Genomic DNA, 20,503 nt, shown 5'->3' with positions numbered 1-20,503 from the left:
AATAATAATAATGCACAATTAAAATAATATTAATATTGCGTAATATATATATTTTGGTTTTGGTGTATGGTTTACCACTCCAATGTAAAAAAAAACAGCCACACAATTTAAATATAGGAATCACTTTTTTCCTTTTATTTGGTTTTTTAAACGGTATACAAGATGAAACTGAGTTTTTTTCAAATAGATTGAACGCAAATGATATATGACCCAGAGATTTTTAAAAAATAACAAGAAGGTAGACATGACAAAAGATAACAGACAGCTGGAAAGGGAACATCAGGATTTTACACTAAAATCAAGTGTTTAGACAAGGGACAACAGATAAGAGAATAAAACACAGACTTCCCAACAATATGTAGTGGTAGCTGCCCCAAGGGCACACGGGGAAGAAAATAAACCTTCCTGTGGACTACTTTGTCAGCACCATCTTTTTCCTGTCTGATTTATTTAAATCAAAAACACAATGTAAAACACTACAGCCACATCCACAACATCATGAATCTGATAAAAAGAGATACTACTAATGATAAAAGGATGACTTCCCCTTCTGATTTGTTTTTTTATAATTAACAAAAGGCTGACGATATTGTTCCAGGATGGACTATGAACACAAAAACAAGGTAAGTCTACACTTTAATAATTTCCAAAGGCAACCTATTGAAAACATGTCAAGTTATACAGGATTGGCAACTATCAAATAAAATTAGTAAGAAAATGATCTCAGCTTGAACCTTATTGCCAATTCAAATAGGGGAAAAAATGCTGAAATGGGTGCTTTACCAGTTTGCTATCTGCTCTCATAACAAAATAAATTTAGCAAGATGCTTCAGAAGATTGGTAAACATCAGGCACATAAATCAATTTTGAGTTCTAAAACCATGCAGTCATTGAAAGATTGGAAATAGATCTATTTCTCTCACAAGAGGAATTTTAATGCCGAGCCCCACCACCTGAAGTAAATATTTATAATCCTGTAAAATGTCTGACAGTTTATCAAATTTATTCAAACCAAACCAATAAAATCAATCCATTACAAACTATTGAGGCAACATGCAAAACTTAAAAAAAGTAGAAGACTGCACAGACATGGTTCTGTTGAAAGGGAAATATGGCCAGCTTCTCACAAATCTATTTTTTAAAACTTATGTATGTTGGCAAAGTAGAGGAGCCAGAAGAAGACCATCAAGTACAAAACCACGAGGACTGCTAAAGGAAAATGACATGATGAAAAAAAGGCTCATATGTTAACTGATGCCACCACTAAGAGTTGAATCGGAGTCTAAGTGGGCACAGTGATCTTTCTTGCAAGCAGCACCAATAAGGCAAGCTCTACACTGCCTTGAGCCTGTTCCAGTGCCTCAGCAGCCTCCAGAGCTGAAAACCCTGATGCCTGGATCCTCTGCATGTGCTCTATTGGAAACTGTCCCATCGAGGGCTGTGGTACAGGTTGGATGGAGTCTCCAAGAAAAAGAGGATCCGTTTCAGTGGCTTGAGGAGATGCAACAGGCCCTAGGCTGGAATTGGTTGATGAGCCAGCTGCTACAGAAAGCGGGCGCTGCTGAGACAGGTCTGCTGAGATGTCAATGCCTGAGGTGTTTTTGTCCACAATTTCCTGTCCTTGCAGACCCTCAGGGAGCTCACAATCTCTCTGGGAAGAAGTCACTGGCCCAGAACCTTCTTTAAAAACAAGGGCCTCATTTCCTTTAGCTGCATTAGGGCACTCAATTGTTTGTTCCACTCTGGGATCTACCAGTCTAGAAGGTTGGTTCTCTGTGTGCCTTGGATCGCTTGGTGTTGTTACATCTGGAGTATCCCTCATTGATTGAGAATTAAAGTCAGCTTTGGCAACACTTTCCTCTTTGTCATTTGTTGTGGCAGTATTAAAGGATGAGTCAATAGTTGGGTTCAAAATGACATGGTTTCTTGCAGCAGGATTGTGGTCCGCCTCATCAACATCTTGTCTTGGTGTAGTATCATTAGCATCAGATAGAAGAATCCGTCCAGAAACTGTTGGACAAGTGTTGGACATCAGAAGTTTATGGAGCTCCTTAAGGGCTTGAGCCAAGGAAGGGATGTTATCCATCTCTGGCTGGTCTCTTTCATAGGGTATTACACTCTCAGAGTCTGAATGGAGAGAAGAAATGGCTGGCTCAGCATGACAAGGCTCCAAGTTCAAATCTTGAACAGGCATGAGCTGCGGTTGAGCCCCTGAAACATCCTCCATCATACTACCTTGGTCTCTCTGGCACTGATCAGAAAAATCACGGTCAGCTTCTGGTTTTGCATTGGAAGAAACATCCATGTCCACTTCCTGATCCAGTGTTTGAGTCTGAGACCTTGGGTTAAAGAGAATAAAGGGAGATTCTGCTGCTACCGTCTCAGAGGAAGGGTTATTTTTCCTCAAATCTGCATCTATCGGACTGCTGGAATCTCCTGAAACAATGTCACCTGTCACCTCATTGTCCTCGGGCACAGTACTAGAATATGGTTCCTGAGAGGGAAGAGTGCTAGGGATAGGAGTATCTGCATCTGTTTGTAAGCAAGACAATGTCGGATCTGCCAGTCCTTGGGACTGAGATCTTAAGGTGTCATCAGTGGGATCTGGAGAGGGTTCACCCACTTTCAAGGGTTGAAGTAGAGAGGATTCAATCGATGTGGGAATTTCAACTGGGGACACTCCCTGGTGTATAGAGGCTGGGGCAGACTTGGAACGGTCTAGGGTGAGAGTGTGGGGGTGACTTGAGTCTGAGGATGTTGTGGGTTGGTCAAGGGGTTTAAATGGCAGGGATTGTGGTGAGGTAGTTTTTCCATCTTCAATATCTGTAAGAGAAACATTGGCTGATGAAGCTGAAATTCTGCATTGAAGTAAGTTATTTAAACCATGCAAATTCAGCAAACACTGCAAACCATGCATCATAGACAGGCAAAGATTAACTTAATTCAAGATATTACTCACAAAATGGAGGCCTTTCCTGTGCGTACCAATGTACAATATGTCCAATATTTACTAGATCAAATATTGTATCAGGCTAATGAATATACCCATTGTCAATGTAGTACCTGGTAAGTAGAGCCCTCTCCAGGTGTCTGTCCATATGACATCAGTTTTGTCCTGCTCATAGTTAGGGCACACAAACGCCACACATTTCATGCAATAAGAGGCAAAAATTAGCAAAAACACATCCAGAGAAAGAGAAAAGAGGCATGCACCTAATAATCAGATTAGTTACACAAGGTGGCGTTCAACCCACATAAGGTTTAGTGACCATGTCAGAACTTAAGAATAAATTCTGAAGAGCCAATGTGATATTAACCCATTTTTTCTTGGATAATATTATTATTGTTACTTTGACAGGGACGTAAAGCAGACATCCTTCAAAAGATTTGGAGTCACTAAGATTTGTAATGTCTCCTATGCTCACCAAGCACAAAAATCTTGTAAAACAATTAAATATTGCAATATATTGCAAAATATAATTTACTTCATAGGATGTAACCGAAACACACGCGTTGGTCGATGATGGTTTGATAAAGTAAAAATTACAAAGACCAGCATTTATTTAAAATCTTTTTTAATGCCACAAATGATTTTACTCTGACTTTTGATTCATTTAATGCACCCTTGCTAAATGAAAGTTAATTTCTTTCAAAATCTTACTGACCCCAAATATTTTTATGGTAGTTTATTTTATACGCACATTATGCACCACCTTGTGAACTGGGTGAGTGGTGCTGCACCGCAACCAGAATAAACAAACTATACCAAAACTGTTAAAAATATTACATTTTTCTGATCCCTAAACAAGGAAATGCTCATAATTCCACAATGTAACTCTAGCTTTTACTCCAGCCCTAAAAGCCATGCCATCTGTTGGTCTACATATCATGCATCTCACCGCTGTCCTGCACAGATCTTTGTATTGCCTCTGCCAGTTCTCGATCTGCAATCTCCTCAGGCCGGGTATCCTCTCGTCCCTCTGGCCCATATGCCAGCCGGGCACACTCAGGCAGCTCTGCCTCAGGTAAAAAACGTGTTTCTGTACCCGTCGTCCCAATGAGAAGGACATTTTTCTTTAGGTCTATGGAGCACTGAATAAGAGCAAATAAAGATAAGATTGACAGAAATTATTTGTAAAATTTAAAAAAAAGATATTTTCCTAAAAACACAGACTGACAATAATATGCAGACACGGCAAAAGTACTCTCACTTGCTATATCATCTGGTAAACAGAAAAAACATCTGTATCCTTAATGCTTTATTCCCTTACAGCAACATTAAAGGCGTGGGAAACAGATTCAAATTATGGGAAATAGATTATTTGTCTGGCTATGAACCAAAGATTCCAAGCAGACCTGGTGTCTCTTCAGCATGTCAAGGCCTAGCAGCATATCCATGGGCTGATCTTCCAAAATGGAGAAAGAGCAAGGCAGGAAATCTCCTTCTATCTGCACCTGGGCTGGAGATAAAATATATATTAAGACGATTTGGGAAAAATAATGTTGGAGGAAATCCATAGGAGCAGGTCTCAAATGCCATACCCAAGTGAACTCTGCCTATAATTTTCTGAGTGCCAACACCCTTGGCAATGCCTGCCCAGCGTCTGTCCACTAGACGCATTATATTACATCGCTCTGCACATGCTTGGCTCATAATGGTCATCTGAGCTCCTAAAGAAAGATTACCAGAAGGACAATAAAAAACTATTTATATAATATAAAAAAAAGTGAAGTGTCAAACATGTAAGCAAAAATAGCATGCAACTGAAAATAAGTCACCTGTATGCCGAGTATTTACCCTAAGTATTTGACATTTGATGAAGTTTAACATGACATTACTTATTGGAACATAAAACAAAGCACTTAGGTCAAAAAACATGATTTTACTACCTGAGTCAACAAAGGCCTTTACTGGGTGTCCATTGACTTTGCAGTTAATGTAGAGCATGACCACCTGGCCAAAACTCTCAGGTGCTTCTTCCATAGCAATGGTCATATTCTCCTCAATGTTATGCTGTCTGGAAATTAAAAGTAAAATGTCACAAATTCAGTGCTTTTCTTTGTTTTATAATCCCTTTGCCATAGACAATGTTTCTGCTTGCATATAATCTCACCCCTTAATTGTTACCTGATTTCTTCCTCAATTTTGGCCTGAGCATCCAAGTCAAAAGGATCTGCCGTCAGCAATTTGATTCTCTCCTGCTCTCTTCGAGCTCGGTCCTGCTGCTGCTCCAATAGCACCTTGGTGAAGCGCTCTAATAAAAAGAATCAAAATTATTGTCACAAAAGGAAAAAAAAAATTCTGTTTTCCATATAGATGAATTTAGGCCCATCATCTTCATTTACCCAGGTCTCCACTCAGTAGAGCCTCAGCAAGAGGAGGGTTTCGCTCCTTCAGCAATGACAGTTCATGTGGATTTGCCAGCAACATGTCACGTAGCAAGGAAGGGTTGTCCAATCCCTGAGGAGAAAGGGCTGGGCCTTGTGGGGTGGTGGCTGGAGGTGGTTGTGACTGGGTGGCACTGGGACGCTGGGCTTGGTGCTGTCTGTTTTGACCTGAGGAGGTCCCAGGAACAGCAATGGAACTGAAATCGATGCGAGGCAGACCTAAGACATTAAGATTGATTATGATTAATGCTATAAGCTCACGTTAATCCATTTTAAAATAGATCAAGTTATGCTGGTTTACCAGGAACTGTGGGTTGTGGCCCTAGCAACCGCTCTGCTTGCCGTAACACTACCACGTCTCCATCCTTCAGCCCATAGTTCCCCAGGGCTCGGGTGGGATCTTGTAAAGGCTGCTCTGCATATGAAATCTGTAGAGCAAAGGTTGCAATATTTTGCTCAATATGTGAAAACACAGTATATCATCATCTTCTCAAATTAGCAATGAATCTAAGTATTTAAGTCCAACTATATAAACCTACAAATACAAATTTTGTATTTTAGTATTGAACACTGTGTAATAAATGACAGCTTACAGTTTCAATTCATGCACCATTAAACAGGCATACAGAAAAAAGGTTTCTCTTTCTTTTTTCGACAAGTTTCATCTGCTACTAAGACACACCTACATCAAATAAAGATGTTTGTTTTTACTATGGAAGATAATTTCCGTAATGTCAGTAGACATTATGAGACACCAAGGCACAATTATTGTAAGAATGTATTACATTGATATGTAAAACATATCAAAATTATGACATAAAAAGTAATTATTATTACAGAAAGAGTCACTTTTTGGCATAAATAATCGACTTTTCATCTCATATCTTAGGTTTAGTGTGACCATTTTGACTACTAGTCTCATAATTGTATATGTTGTAATTATGATTTAGGATATTGTTATTTTTATTGTTGTTATTTTGGTGGAAGTTGTTAAATGGCTTCCATGTTTAACAGTGCACAATTCAGTTTCCTGATATGACTAGCAAAAAAACTGACCGTTTAATTGACAGAGTTTAGCGGAGCAAATACAGCAATGGCCTGTTAATCTTTCGAAATCTGGGGTTTTCCAGCAGTGTTGACAGAGGCTCAGTATGCTATTAATAGAATGGACCTGCCGGCTTGTTTGGCACTAATTTGTTTAGTCAGGTCGCTTAGCATAGAGGCTAAATAACTGTTGCTACACTTTTGAAGATGTTTACCTGAATCTCCCTGGCTGGTATTCCTGATTCTAGTTCGCAAAGAGCCAAAAAATCCCTGAGTTCAAGCTCCGGGGACACGTCCAGGGCGAAAGTGGTTTCCGAGCGGTCTCTCGGTGCACAAAACACTGTGAGCAGCATTGTGCTCGGGGTCGCTGGAACCCGGTTTCCGCTACTCGCTGTCAGAAACTGCTGTTAGTCCGGAGTTTTTCTGTGGGGAATGTGCCCAGGGATGTCCTGTGTAATATCTGGCTATGAAGAGGTTAAGCGCATAGAGAAATTATCCAACAAGCGACCACAATTCATTAATAAAGAATTCGTTCACTTCCTTTCCACAGCTCTTCAGTCACTGCCGTAAACCGATTTCGTGTGTCGTAGCTTACTGAGACAGGAAGTCAGACACAACAATCAAAGCCAAGCCAGTACCTAAGTTTAATAAAATAAGTCAATTAATTTAATTATTTAATGTATTTCATTACATTCATTAATTTAATTAATTTAAAAATAATATAATAATTACATATTTTAAGTTATATATTTAAAGTTCAGTATCACAAATTTTTTTATTGGATTGAATGACAAACGCACGCACACGTTTGTTTTTGTGAATTGTGGGGATATTTCATAGGCGTAGTGGTTTTTATACTGTACGAACTATTTGCTATTGTCCTACACCTAAACCTACCACTTACAGCAAACTACAGCCATTTTTAAAAACTCACTCTGTATGATTTATAAGCGTTTTGAAAAGTGGGGACATGAGGTAATGTACTTATAAGTCACCTTCTTCTAGTAATACCTATGTCATAATAGAAATTTGTGTTCTCATATGTCATAATAACACACACACACCCACCCATTGATATATACCAAGTAATCTGCAGTTGGAATATTTTGATTATGTTATGTTTTAAAATTACTAATAAAAATAAAATAATAATACATAAAAACCTTTATTTACTATATAAAAAAAAATGCAATATATATATATATATATATATATATATATATATATATATATATATATATATATATATATATGTGTGTGTGTGTGTGTGTGTGTTTTATACCCCTAGATGTATAGCCTATTTAGACTTTTTGTTTGTGTCATTACGAGGTTTATAAACCGATTAAGTAACTCTACTTAATACACACACTACATAGTATAATACATAGATTATATTACTATTACCACATAACATTCAATATGCTTGCTATCAATGACTAAGGCATGTTTGGCAGACTTTTATCTCCAGCAAGTGGCAACACTTCGAACAATACCATAGAGGGCGCTACGGCTCAACTTAATTCATCACCTCAGACTATAAATATATACATACAGCAGATTAACATTATGTAAATTAATATTTAGATTAATATTATGTGAATTACCAATTGAACAATGTTGTAATTATATATATATATATATATATATATATATATATATATATATATATGAAGGAAGTTACTTTAAGGGTGTATTTAATTGTAACTTTGACATACTGCCCTAAAAAAAAACAAAAAAAAAAAACAGTAGGTATCAAAACCTTCGCCAACATAATTTGAAGATTTCCAATTGAGATATTTAAAATCAATAAACTCTTTTCTAGATCGCTAATCAAATAAGGTAATCTGAAATACTGACCATGTAAGCCTTGAGGTCGGTAATACATTTTTTTACAATATATTCACTAAAATTATACAGAGGATTTTATTTTTCTCCTCTTAGTTCTGTTAATATATTTCTACAAACCTAAAATGCCAGTGACATACTAAAAACTCTCAAGGTAAATATATATCTCAGTCCAAGTCTTCTCACCATGAAAATTTTTATTGGCCCCTGTGAAATTCTCATTCTAAGACGGAGTCATGTATGGTATTTGATCACATAGTCTCTTAATTTTATAAAAACACCTTAAATGTAACAATATACACACTAAAACACACAAACAGATAACACTCTCAGAGCTAATACAGCTATGTTTCTGTACCAGATATACACTGTTTTCAAACTAATTAAAATACAATATATTCAGCACTTACAAAGCACACATTCAACAAATTACGGTCAATCCTTTGTTCAAACAATTAACCCACAAACATACGCGAAGAGAACAGATGCAGATCACAGCAGAAATTTACAACATAATCCATGACTGTATCATGCACATACTGATTTAAACAATACTTGTATATAATCTCTGACCTAATTTGTTTTTGTACACATCTTTTAATTGCTCTTTCCCCAAACTGAACTTTCAGCACTCCCTGCATTCAACGGTCAAGTTTGCACTAACCCAGCAAAGTTATTTTTAGACATCCTAACTTTGCAAGGGCAAGTTAAAAATTGCATTCAGATTGGGGCACCATGAGGAGTCTGGAAATATATATTTGGCTACAAAGGGCCTGTCCTATCTCAGAAGGTTAGAGTTCAGTTCTTTTAAAGGAAGATTTAGGAGAGTGCTCATGGTCGGTTTGGTTGGAGCAATAAACTGGCGCAATACTACAATCACATAAACATAACAGTTCTTTTTCTTTTTGAAAACATGTTAAGTGTGTCACTTTTGCACAAGATGCTCCATTCTTGGGTTAATGAATGAGAACCCAGCAAAAGCGCTTTGGTCCATGGAATCGATCAGGCCTTTCTCACAGTGTGAGAGACGGGGTTTCTCACTCAAAAACTCCCGGTCAAAGTTACTGCAGTCATTTGGAGCTTTCTGCAATTAAAAAAAGAAGAAAAAAAAGAGCAAATGAGGAAAAAAAAAATTACAAGAAAAAAAAGAAAAAAAGAAAAAAGCGAGTGGGAAAACTTACCACTTTCGGCTTGAAGGGGGGCTCAACTTCTTTCCTTTCTAAAGCAGGCCAGTTGACGGTCTTGAAGAACATGTGGCCTCGTATATTACCCACAATCCCTAAACGGCGTGATGGGTCACGCTCAAACAGCTGTGAACAGAAGAAATTAAGATAAATAGTGTAATAGGAGAAATTTAATTTGTGTTGTTTTTAATGGTGTATTCATGCACGTGTACCCTTTCTAGCATGTCGCGAGTATCCACTGTTATCCAGCGCGGATAATGAGGTGTGTCCATTCGGATCGATTCAAACAGCTCGTCCTCATCATCACCGTGGAAAGGAGACTGTCCAATCAGCATCTCATACACCAGCACCCCAAAGGACCACCAGTCTACTGAGAATGAGTACTGCTGACCCAGAAGAATCTGTGATTTCCACACACAAATGCATCAGGTCAACACAAGGCTGTGTATATATTTTGGGGTTAGACCGGCAGTCTGAGAGTAAACCAACCCCAAAATATGTTTCATACCTCAGGAGCAATATAATCTGGAGTTCCACAGAAAGTTGTGGCCCTGTTTTCCCCAAACACATTCTCCTTACACATTCCAAAATCAGCTATTTTTATGTGACCATCTCCATCTAACATCACATTATCCAATTTGAGATCCCTGGCAAATGGAGAAAGCAACGGTGAAAATTAACCAGAAAGCCTTTATATGAATTCTGAGTTGAGTAATTAATAAATACAACAAAACAATGTAGAAAGAGTTATGTTTACCTGTAAATAATGCCTTTGGAATGGAGAAACTGCAGGCCACACACTATTTCTGCGGCATAGAACCTGGCAGGAGAAGTCCATTTAAAACAATTACTTTGTTGCCATTTATATGCCACAAGTGCCCATTAAATCAAGGGTTCGACAATTTTTTTAATTATATAATTTTTTTGTGTGTACGTGTGACATACGTGGCTCTGTACAGATCAAAACGCCCCTTTTCCTGTATATGAAACATCAAGTCTCCTCCATTCAGATACTCCATCACAAAGAATAAGTGCTCCTGTTAAAGATAAACGTAACACTTTATAATAAGGTGTCATTTGTTAATATTAAATGTATTATCTAACATGAACAAACAATGAACAATGCATTTATTACACTTTTACTCTTTGTTAGCGTTGGTTAATGAAAATACAGTTATTCATTGTTTATTCATGTTAGTTGACAGTGCTTTGATTAATGTTAACAAACAACTTGTTATTTTAATAATGCATTACTACATGCTGAATATAATTATATTAATATTAATTAATGCTGTAGAAGTACTGTTCATTCTAAGTTCATGTTTACTAATGTTGTTAACCAAAATTAAATAATGAACTTTACTGTAGTGTCACCAAGATAAACAACTTAAAAATGTGTTTTATAGCTAACAATTAAAAACCACTCACGGCAGTGTTCATTAATATATAGCTTTTTTTGGTATAGAACCTAATGAGCCAGTTTTGTGGTTATTTTTTTCTGTAAATGTGTTTTACCTTGGTTTGAAAAGTGGAGTAGAGGTGTGTAAGAAATGGATTGTCCCAGGCGAGAGCCAACACTCGTTTTTCTACCATAGTGCACTCCACATCATCATCCATCAACACCACATCCTTCTTTAATGCCTTCACTGCAAACCATTCACCAGTGCCCTTCAGTTCAGCCAACAGCACCTGACCACAGAAAGATGATGAACATGTATCTGTATTTGTACATGAATTTGTGTTTGAGGAATAGCAAAGTTAATTTGTTACCTTGCCAAAACTTCCCTTGCCCAGGACTTTGTGGAAAACGAAATGCTCAGCAGTGATCCGTGTTTGGTGGGTGATTCGAGAGGGGGCGAGGACTCGAACCCTCCCACAGACGACCGTAAGGGGCCCCATCTACTATTGAAAATTTGAAATTGCCGTTAAATCAAAACAACATTTTTAATTCTTGCGCTTAATTACCACCAGCCACACTTACCACTAAATTCAGGACTTTTATTAAAATCCTGGTAAACGGCGACATCCTGTGTGTTGCTCTGGGAGTTGCTTTCAGGTCGCTTGGTGGATTTCTAAAATGTTAAATATAACAGCATTAACGTCTTGAAATAGAGTTTATAGTATACAAGTGCCTCATAAATTGGGCCTGTGCAAATGTTAATATTTACAGTTGAGACTTGGGTAAGAGCCTCTGCCAGTAGCTTCTGGTTGATGCCACACAGGTTGGCCACTTTAGTCTGGCACTTATGATGAACATTCATGGAGCAGTCTGAAAGAGAAGAGATGATTGCAAACACATATTCAGTGACTTACACAACACCAAATAAAAAAATCTTTTTTTACCATGTAATTATAACTAAACAATTTTCAGAGTTACTGACCAGTGGGCTGGTAACTATTTTTAAATCTTTCTAAACACTACGCTTTAAAAATGAAAGTAAACGGTTAATGGCTAACACATACTTTTTAGGCTTTTCAATGCAGTATACTCACCCTCGCATTTGAGGCCCTGTTTGACAAGACCCCACAGAAGACTGCCACAATGGTCACAAAAGGTGGGGCTCATGTAGTTGTAGGTCTTAAAGCGATGTGGCATGTCAATCTTAAAACGCTCCTTCTGAAACTGTAGGCACACGAAGACTTTAAATAACGATGGCACAATAAAACAAACTTAAAAAAAGAGAATAGCGTAATACAATTCATACCATAGTGTCTCTACTATTGGCTGCAGTGCCCGTGCACCTTCCAATAATTTTATCAATACACTTCTTGTGAATGGCTGCATTGCATTCTGGTGTAGAAAAAACAAAATAAAATATTTATTTAAAAGAGGGGCTCAGCCATTGGGACAGAATTTCAGAGGCTGTGTGTGTGCGTGTCTGTGTGTTCACAGTAAAACAGGTAAACGGTGAACAATGAAAAGCAATTCATCTATGCATTTCCCCTTTTAAAGCACATTCTTACTAAAACCAACTGTGGACAGGTATTTAGGATAACAGAAAATAAAACGGAAAAATATACTTACGTCTACACTTGTAACCTTGCTTGTTAAGACCCCTGGGAAGCGAAAGACAAAATGATAAGAATAAATGTGTTATGAGCTTCTTACATCTTACTGAATAAGCGGGACTGACCAAACAAAATCTCTGCAGACAGAGCAGAAGGTGGGCTGTCTGAAGAAAGTGGCAATGAACTCATGGTTCTTGATGAAGTGAATCTTTGCCTGTTTAATAGCTCCACGACGGCGATTAAGAGTGGGTGCTTCCTCTTCTGACACTACTGAATGACGGCAGTCTGAGAGCAAAAAAAAAAAAAAAACTAAACACGATGGAAGGGGAATTGAAGTTTGAAAGGAAACTTTTTAACAGTGATTTAATGAAATCTTTATTAATATTAAATAAAAATTATTTTATATGTACACATAATATACATTATTTAGTTTGTATCTATTGATTACATTTTTTGACCAATGTTTAAAGTGTCTACATTCTGTTCGCTTCCATTTTTGAACAAGCATCTCATGCAAACGTCACCTAAGAAACACACCGAACTGGGATCAAGTGAATTCACAACCAGCCTAATTATACTGTGCAAAGCTTCTTTAAGTCTGAATAATAAACAAGTTTCAACCAACTCACAGATTACCTAGCACCAAAAATATACTACTGTTCAAATATTTGGGGTAAGAAAGATTTTGCAAACGGAAGCAAGAAATTGTTTTATTCAACAAGTATGCATTAAATTGATCAAAAGAGGTAGTAAAGGCTTATACACTTAAAATATTTGTCTATTAAAATCAATGCTTTTCTTTTAAGATTCATGAAAAAAAATTCAGAAACAAAATTACAATATTAGAATGCTTTTTGAAAGCTTATATAACGTGAATGATTAGAGTAACAGCTGCTGAAAATTCAGCTTTGTCATCACAAGAATAATTTATTTCATAATATATTTAAACAGTAATCTCAGTTACTTGAATTAACAATTTCACATTATTACTGTTTTTTTTTTTACTCTATTTTCATCAAATAAATGCACCTTGGTGAACATGAGACCACCCCAAAACTTTTAAACTGTGATGTCATTTTGCAAATCTGCAGGTAAATGTTTTGTGTTCGAAAAACAAGAAAACAACAAAAAAAGAGACACAGATAGAATGTCTGAAGAAGTCCCAGTGTAACAGAGAGACAAGCTGTTCTGACACGTTCAACAGAGACATTCCTATGCAAAGAACTAGCCAATGCACTTGACCCCTCCCACAGCTAACGGCAGTAGGCTAGATTCAAACAGGGGTTGAAACGTCTGTTGAGAAGAAACTCAAGGGTGGCACTAAGGTAAAACACCCATTATTGCCACTAACCGGGGGTGGATGTACTAAACTGGATGAGCATAATAGGAATAATTCTCTTTTTTATATACATATAATTATTTTTTATGAGAGTGGCAATCCAGTTAAATTAACTATTATGATTATTTTAGAGCGTTTATTTTATTGTGATTTATTGTGTTTTACCTGCATCTGTATCCTCCAAAAAGAACTGTACAGACATCATAACCTTCCCTGAAGGCTGCAAATCAACCTAAAAATGAAGCAAGACTATAACATTACCTGTAAATGTACAAACGCAACCACTCAATGTATTCAAAGACACAAATGTATAGACATAACCACATTGTCACATACCCAAAACTCTGCACGTCCATTTGCCTTCTTGCATCGTTCTGCCAACACGGACACACCTACAGTAACTTCTGCTAAAGGTTCCTCTGCGGTTCTCATGAGTAGTATTTGTATGACACGTCCCTCATAAATGTGTGCATCAAAAGTGGATCGCCAAGCAGGATACATGGTAGGCTTCTTCTGGATCAATGTTTTTCCTCGTTCTTAAAGAGAAAGGAGGACATTTTTGATGCAACTCTATTAAGTCATGTCAGTCCTGATACACTAATCATCCAGAAAAATTAGAGTCAACATAGCAATCGAAATTTTAGTTGCATCGAAATTAAGATCAAGTATGAGAGCACTGTATTGTGGGAAATAATATTCCGTGCTGGGAGCTCTGTTCTAAACTACTCATTTGGCTAAATGAAGCAGGTAATCCAGTTCTCTGCAGATGGAGGATTTGCATGTTGTTCTGTGCGCATGCAGTGTACTGCAGAAAACAGCGCAAGACGCATGGCAGTACGCCATTCCAAACATAGCCATGCACTTGAAATCCATTACACACACATAAACGCATACACATTTACTCACCAGTGCTTAGAGCTTCTTTCATTTTGACGGCACAGAATGGTGCCTCAGCCATTGGTGAGAATGTGCCAAGATCATAGGCATTAAACGCAATCCTCAGGAAAGGGGCCATGGCAACCCCTCAGGCACAGCCTAAAAAAAGATTCAGACAAGCAAAATTCATATGACTTTTCCGATGCGTTTTGGTGAAATGTTCAGTACAGCAGCCAAACATCAGCATTGTTGTATATAGCGATTAAAAAAAACATTATTGTAATAATATTTTAATATTCAGTAATTTTGTAATCATGAACAGAAACCTATACTTTGTTCATGCTAGCACATGTACCTGCAGAGACTGTTGGAACATTAATGTTAAATTCTGCTCTAGTTCTATAATTAAATCTAATAGTTGCTTTGTTGTTCTCTTAGTAGTTTTGCAATGCTTTGTTACTTGTAATCAATTATGACCAAAAACGTCATCCACCCTCTGTCTGACCTTTAGTATTATTCAGGATTAATTTTCCTGTGCCTTTGAGGCTTCAGTGTAAATGCTCTTTTAGATGTAAATGAGATTGAGTGCTTCACTATATTTTCTTAAAAGCTGCTCCTCTGCTTGTTCAGAAAACAATCCATGCAGAAATGATCAGACTGACATGGTCAGTGACCCTGAAATAAAAATTCTTGAGCTGCAGTTTTTAAACGCTGGGATTCTTCAAAAAGGTATGTAGAGTGGCAGGTAGGTGCTACACACAACCAAAACCATCACAATTTAACTCTTTACATTAGTATTTGCAGTGTTTAAATACAACAAATACAAATAAAATATAATATAACATTTCAATGCCTTTTTGCTAAAGTTCTATGATTTAACTCTCATACAAGAGATCTCTAACATTACCCTTCACTCATCATGTTAATTTTTATTGCATGATATTGCTTTATTATTGTGAATCAGAACATTTGAAACACGACCCAAATGAGATATATAGGTTATGGCAAAAATTAGGGCTTAAATTGATCAGTCTTGTATAACATAAGGACTCCACCCATTTCTGTCGAAAGCCAATGGCGTGACCCAGGCTGTGACTGCAACAGAAAATTCATAACAAACTTGCTTGTTGTATCGCAGTGACTTAGGCTGCATTACTACAGAGTGTGTAAGAATAAGAAAGACGGGGAGAGAGAGAGATTTGAACACACCCATACATTCATACACACACTGATGTGCTTCAATTAGGCAGCGCACTTGTGGAAACATGTCTGAAACCTGCACAGAAATGTTCAAACATGTTGCAGCATCTCATTTGAAAACTTAACACAACCTGTGTGCGTGCGTGCGCGCGCGAGTGTGTGTATTAGAGCTCAGTATTAGTGAATCAGTGTTGTGGAAGAATGTGTCGATAAAATAAGCTTGCAGCACTGTATGAAATCAATTTCGAAACTATCCATGTCACATCAGTCAGAGTCTCTCTAGATTATCACATATACATCATCAATCCTGTTCAGCAAAAATACAACAGATAAAGCTAGAAGAGTCTGTGGACCTGTGTTGGTATGTGCGAAAAAAGGGATAGAGAGAAGAAAAGAAACAGCGAGGGGTGGTATGTTGGGTGGGCAGGTGTGGTTAACACGCTCCATGCGCTTTACTAGACTTAAGAAGTTAAAATGAGTGCTAAGAGAATGGCTGTTCTCATATGCCTTATGATAAGCCATAATAATAGCTAAAACAATTACAAGGGTTTAAGAAGTGTGTTTGTGTGCACACGGCCTTGTTAGGTAAACTAGTACTATTGCTCAAAGGATTAGTGGTCTGTTTAAATCCGTAAGTATTGAACTACTTATATAGGAATTCACTCATTGTCACATAGTCCCCAAAACTGTATAATTTTCTTTATTTCTATAGAAGATATTTTGAAGAATGCTAGCATTCCTGTTAACTTTTTTTTTGTAGCATTTTTTTATGGGAACTGGTACATTCTTCAAAATGTCTTATTTTTCTATGTTCCTTAAAGGAAAAGGCGGTCATACAGGTTTGTGAGTACTTGAGGATGAGTAAGTGATAATAGCATTTCCATTTATGGGTGAACTATCAGTTTAAGAGATTAAGTGATCTTGCACTGTTTGTGCCACAAATGGCGCAACTTAAGGAGATTGTGGTGTGCTACATATTTAGATTTTATTTCATAAATACTTCAAAGTGTCTTAATTTGACTTGCCCAGTAAGCAAGCACCTAGAAATCGCCTAGAACACTCTATGAACCGTATAACAATCAGAAGACCATAACAACCGCATAACTGAAATCTAGTTGCATCTAAAAGCATAAAAACTAAATTCTGATGGAATTATCATTAAGTTATCAAAATAACTGTAGCCAACTGCTTTAAAGTGCATGAAATGCACCATTGTTGCACACCAATTATGGAGCCTTTCAGTTCGCTGATGACAAAAGGAACAGCAGATTTCATCACTCATGTCCACAGTAATGCACACAACATCTAATGTACGGGACAGGAAGGAACTATCAACACCCTTGAACAGAATGAAAGAGCGGTATGGTGTAAACTGTTCAACCACAGCAGGATGTGTCTCCACGGCAAAGAGTTATCACACTAGACACATGCTGATGTGGTGATGGATAGTTAATATTAAAGAAAATTGACTGAAATCTGTCAACAAAACACAGACAACAAATAAAACCGTAGATAATTAATGTAAAATGTGACATAACCATTTCCACCATGCTCCAATACACACAAACACTTAGTCATCTCAACCAGAACCACGCTCCATCTGTTTTGTGTAAAGGATCGATAATAATTGATATTTTGTACAGGACCGTGTCAGTGGTATTTTAGACCCCCTCAATGTCACAAACTGGAGCTGTTTATAGGATAGAAATATTATAATTTACCGATATTTATTTTTACTAACAGTTGTGCAACAAACTAGCTAGGTCTTTGTACATCCTTGGCGCATGCAGCATTTGAGTAACAAGTTAACGTTATCATCAGCTGACTGCGTATTCGCCTGCAATGTATTCAAGTGCTGTCTAGGTAGGTTATTAGGTTGAGACACAACCTCTGTTGCCTTTACAACTAACGCTATGTGTTGTCTAGCGAGACAAAGTGTGAAAACGCCGATTCTGTCAAGGTCCAGTAGACAGCGGCATTCACGAAAGTGTGCGAAACTGCGCCCTTTATATACCATTTCAGCAGATTAAAGATATGTTTAAGCTTTTTTTTGGAAAATCTAAAGTCATAAAAACATTCGGTAGGAGAAGGATTAAAGTCGAACGTATCTAAAAACACACACTGCCTCCGCGGTCGTGGCTCGAATCCGTTCAGCGCATCAATCAGGAAAAAGCAGCGAAGAAAATGAGTCAAACACTCTAAAACGCAACATCGCCAAAGTTCTGTCACGACCAAGCAGCATTCGATCAAAAAAACGACGAAGGGCTGCTAACTTCTTACCTCTCCTCCGGAAGAAGCGGACTTTTCTGTGAGACGCCTGCGCGCTTCAGTGATTGAGCCGTTTGAGGAAGTACAAACCGCTCGTGGAGTTCTGAGTAAAGTAGGGCGGAGTGACGTCGCACAGGTGCTCTCTTTCTTCGCGCGATCCCTCTTCTGCCTCGCGCGCGCTCGGATGACACTTTAATAAGCCAGTGCGCTGAACAGAGAGCACAGGTGCGTTTGTGGACTCTGTATCAGTCCATCCAGTGTGTATGCGAGTGACCTCTTGCAAAGGGCTCATGTGAAGGGCAGGCACTGTACCTCTAGATGCCCCTCTATTGGGAACGACCCTATGGCAAGCCATTTCAACATATATTCCTCATTCTTTTATATTCCATGCTGTTTTTTTATTTTTGCAAGTGTTCTGATAATTAACAGTATATATTCTATAAGTTAACGGTAGGAAATAAGTATAGTATGTAATGTACTAGTAAAATACTAGGGGCTACTTACAAATCACTATTGGAATAATCTTATCAGTACTATCATAAGGTTCTATACAAGCTATACATTTGGATTTTTTTTTTTTTTGATAGGACAGTAGAGAGATTGACATGAAAGCATAGGGCAGAGAGAGGAGTGCTTCAAAAAACTTCAGGTAGCCAGAGGCACAGTTGAGTTACATGTCAGCTCAGGGGCCCTGCTGTGGTTTCTGGAAACACATCTGGGAATGGAGAGATCGTATTAGGGCCCCCTCTCCCTCACCCTCGCCACGGTCTTGGTGTCCTTCATGATTCAGATTCTTTTCAACAACAAAGAACTTGAATGTGACATGATATTACGGTTTCAGAAGTGAGAAGCAGGAAATTTTAGCACTAGCACTGAATATTTAGTCAAATTTAAACAATACTAGCGTTAATACATTACACTGGTAAAACAAAAGAGAATATTATTATTATTAATTATTATTATTATTATTATCATCATGGATTAAATGTTAAAACAGCTTGCCACACATGCCAGCATTCTGTCCACAGCTGGACACACATGCAAACAGAAACAGTGATTGTGTTGGCTGGTGATTTATAGATAGTTTACTCAAGAGACATTGAGATGAGGAACAGATGCTGTGTCTGGTTTCTATATTGCGTCCATGGAATATTACCTATAAAACATACACTGAAAGGTCACATAACTGTGGGTGTTAAGGACACAAAATGTGAAAACCGACATCCTTCTGTGCGTGTGCTTGTAGTCTTGTCCTGCTTTCCTCCTCTTGGTCCGCAGTGCTGTGGAGTGTATGTCCTAGATTTAAGTGTGTGGGTGAGATTTAAAAAAAGCAAAGAAACAACAGTATGTTGCAGAGCCTATGTGTGTGTAGATATCTGGTGCAGAATTGGAGGTGGTGAGGGGGCTGCTTTGCTACCCCATATCTGTAATCAAGTGGATCTACAAAATGGTGTATTGTTATAATATATGTAAAGTACCAATTAAATGATATTTAATCATTCGTCTTTGTCTTCTTTGTTTATAAAAAGGACATCGGATAAATAACGGATGAATTAGTTTTAGTGTACTGGTGTGCATAGAGAGAAGTTTACAGTGCTGTAAACTTTGCGTCTGACACAGTCTTCCGTACAAAGATGCACACACACAGCTGTCTGACAGATTGGTAATACCTTATATGTCAGTAAAACAGAAGGCTTTCCACCACAAACCCATGAAAAGAGTACTCTGAAAAGTACTACGAAAAGTACTGTGTAATGATTTAAATGGAACGACACATTTAAGTTTACATTTATAAACACCACCAAATAAAAGGAAAGTGGGAAAGAAAAACGTTTTTTTATAGAAACAAGTTTATTTCCTGTGTATTATTAGTAGATCAGGGCAGCTGGCATGATTTAGAAAATGAGAGATGTCTTATATATTTATGTCTCTACGCAATGTTAGACTGAGTAATTTACCTTGAATAGACCAAGGAAAGAATAGATAATGCTTCTATCTATTGTTGGAAAATGAGGAATTTTTTCCTCCCCCTCTTTTCATCTCCTTGCTGCAATGCAGAGGAACATAAGACACTTAAAAGACCCAAAAGTGTCACGACAATGTCACTGTGACACTGCCACAGAATCATACACACTCTCACAATCATTTTCTCTCAATCTCTCTAAATCATCAGTAATATTTTCTTGGTCTGGGTATATGAAAGAATAAAAACTTGTATTATATATATATATATATATATATATATATATATATATATATATATATATATATATATATATATATATATATATATATATATATCACCTTTGACCTTGCACCTTAACAATGATTATAGTTTATTTAATAACTA

At 37.4% G+C, this 20,503-nt stretch overlaps 2 protein-coding genes across 3 annotated transcripts; both read right to left on the bottom strand.

The window, feature by feature from the left end:
* Positions 1–112: 112 nt before the first annotated feature.
* Positions 113–7,020, bottom strand: ddi2 (DNA-damage inducible protein 2). Of its 2 annotated transcripts, XM_043242311.1 has the most exons (10): positions 6,648–7,019; positions 5,690–5,816; positions 5,347–5,607; positions 5,129–5,255; positions 4,891–5,018; positions 4,543–4,671; positions 4,357–4,460; positions 3,900–4,092; positions 3,064–3,115; positions 2,727–2,823 (listed from the first exon to the last, which is right to left on the bottom strand). In XM_043242311.1, the coding sequence occupies exons 1-9, from the start codon at positions 6,783–6,785 to the stop codon at positions 3,105–3,107; spliced, it is 1,218 nt and encodes a 405-aa protein (XP_043098246.1). In that variant the 5' UTR covers positions 6,786–7,019; the 3' UTR covers positions 2,727–2,823; positions 3,064–3,104. The 2 variants fall into 2 exon arrangements, with proteins under 2 accessions (XP_043098245.1, XP_043098246.1); XM_043242310.1 differs by lacking the exon at positions 3,064–3,115 and having other exon boundaries at positions 113–2,823; positions 6,648–7,020.
* A 1,436-nt stretch (positions 7,021–8,456) lies between these two features.
* On the bottom strand, positions 8,457–18,322 carry prkcda (protein kinase C, delta a). The gene is given in 19 exon segments (XM_043242321.1): positions 8,457–9,361; positions 9,459–9,587; positions 9,674–9,862; positions 9,970–10,108; positions 10,219–10,281; positions 10,407–10,498; positions 10,977–11,150; positions 11,232–11,316; positions 11,318–11,363; positions 11,443–11,533; positions 11,630–11,730; positions 11,955–12,084; positions 12,167–12,252; positions 12,487–12,518; positions 12,596–12,755; positions 13,975–14,041; positions 14,146–14,345; positions 14,716–14,844; positions 18,166–18,322. Coding segments are annotated over 18 exon segments (2,052 nt in total). The 5' UTR covers positions 14,825–14,844; positions 18,166–18,322; the 3' UTR covers positions 8,457–9,202.
* Positions 18,323–20,503: the final 2,181 nt, after the last annotated feature.

Source organism: Puntigrus tetrazona, chromosome 6 (assembly GCF_018831695.1).
Source record: "Puntigrus tetrazona isolate hp1 chromosome 6, ASM1883169v1, whole genome shotgun sequence".
Taxonomy (NCBI): domain Eukaryota; kingdom Metazoa; phylum Chordata; class Actinopteri; order Cypriniformes; family Cyprinidae; genus Puntigrus; species Puntigrus tetrazona.
The sequence above is the reverse complement of the archived record's forward strand: the minus strand, read 5'-3'. Positions and strand labels throughout refer to the sequence as shown.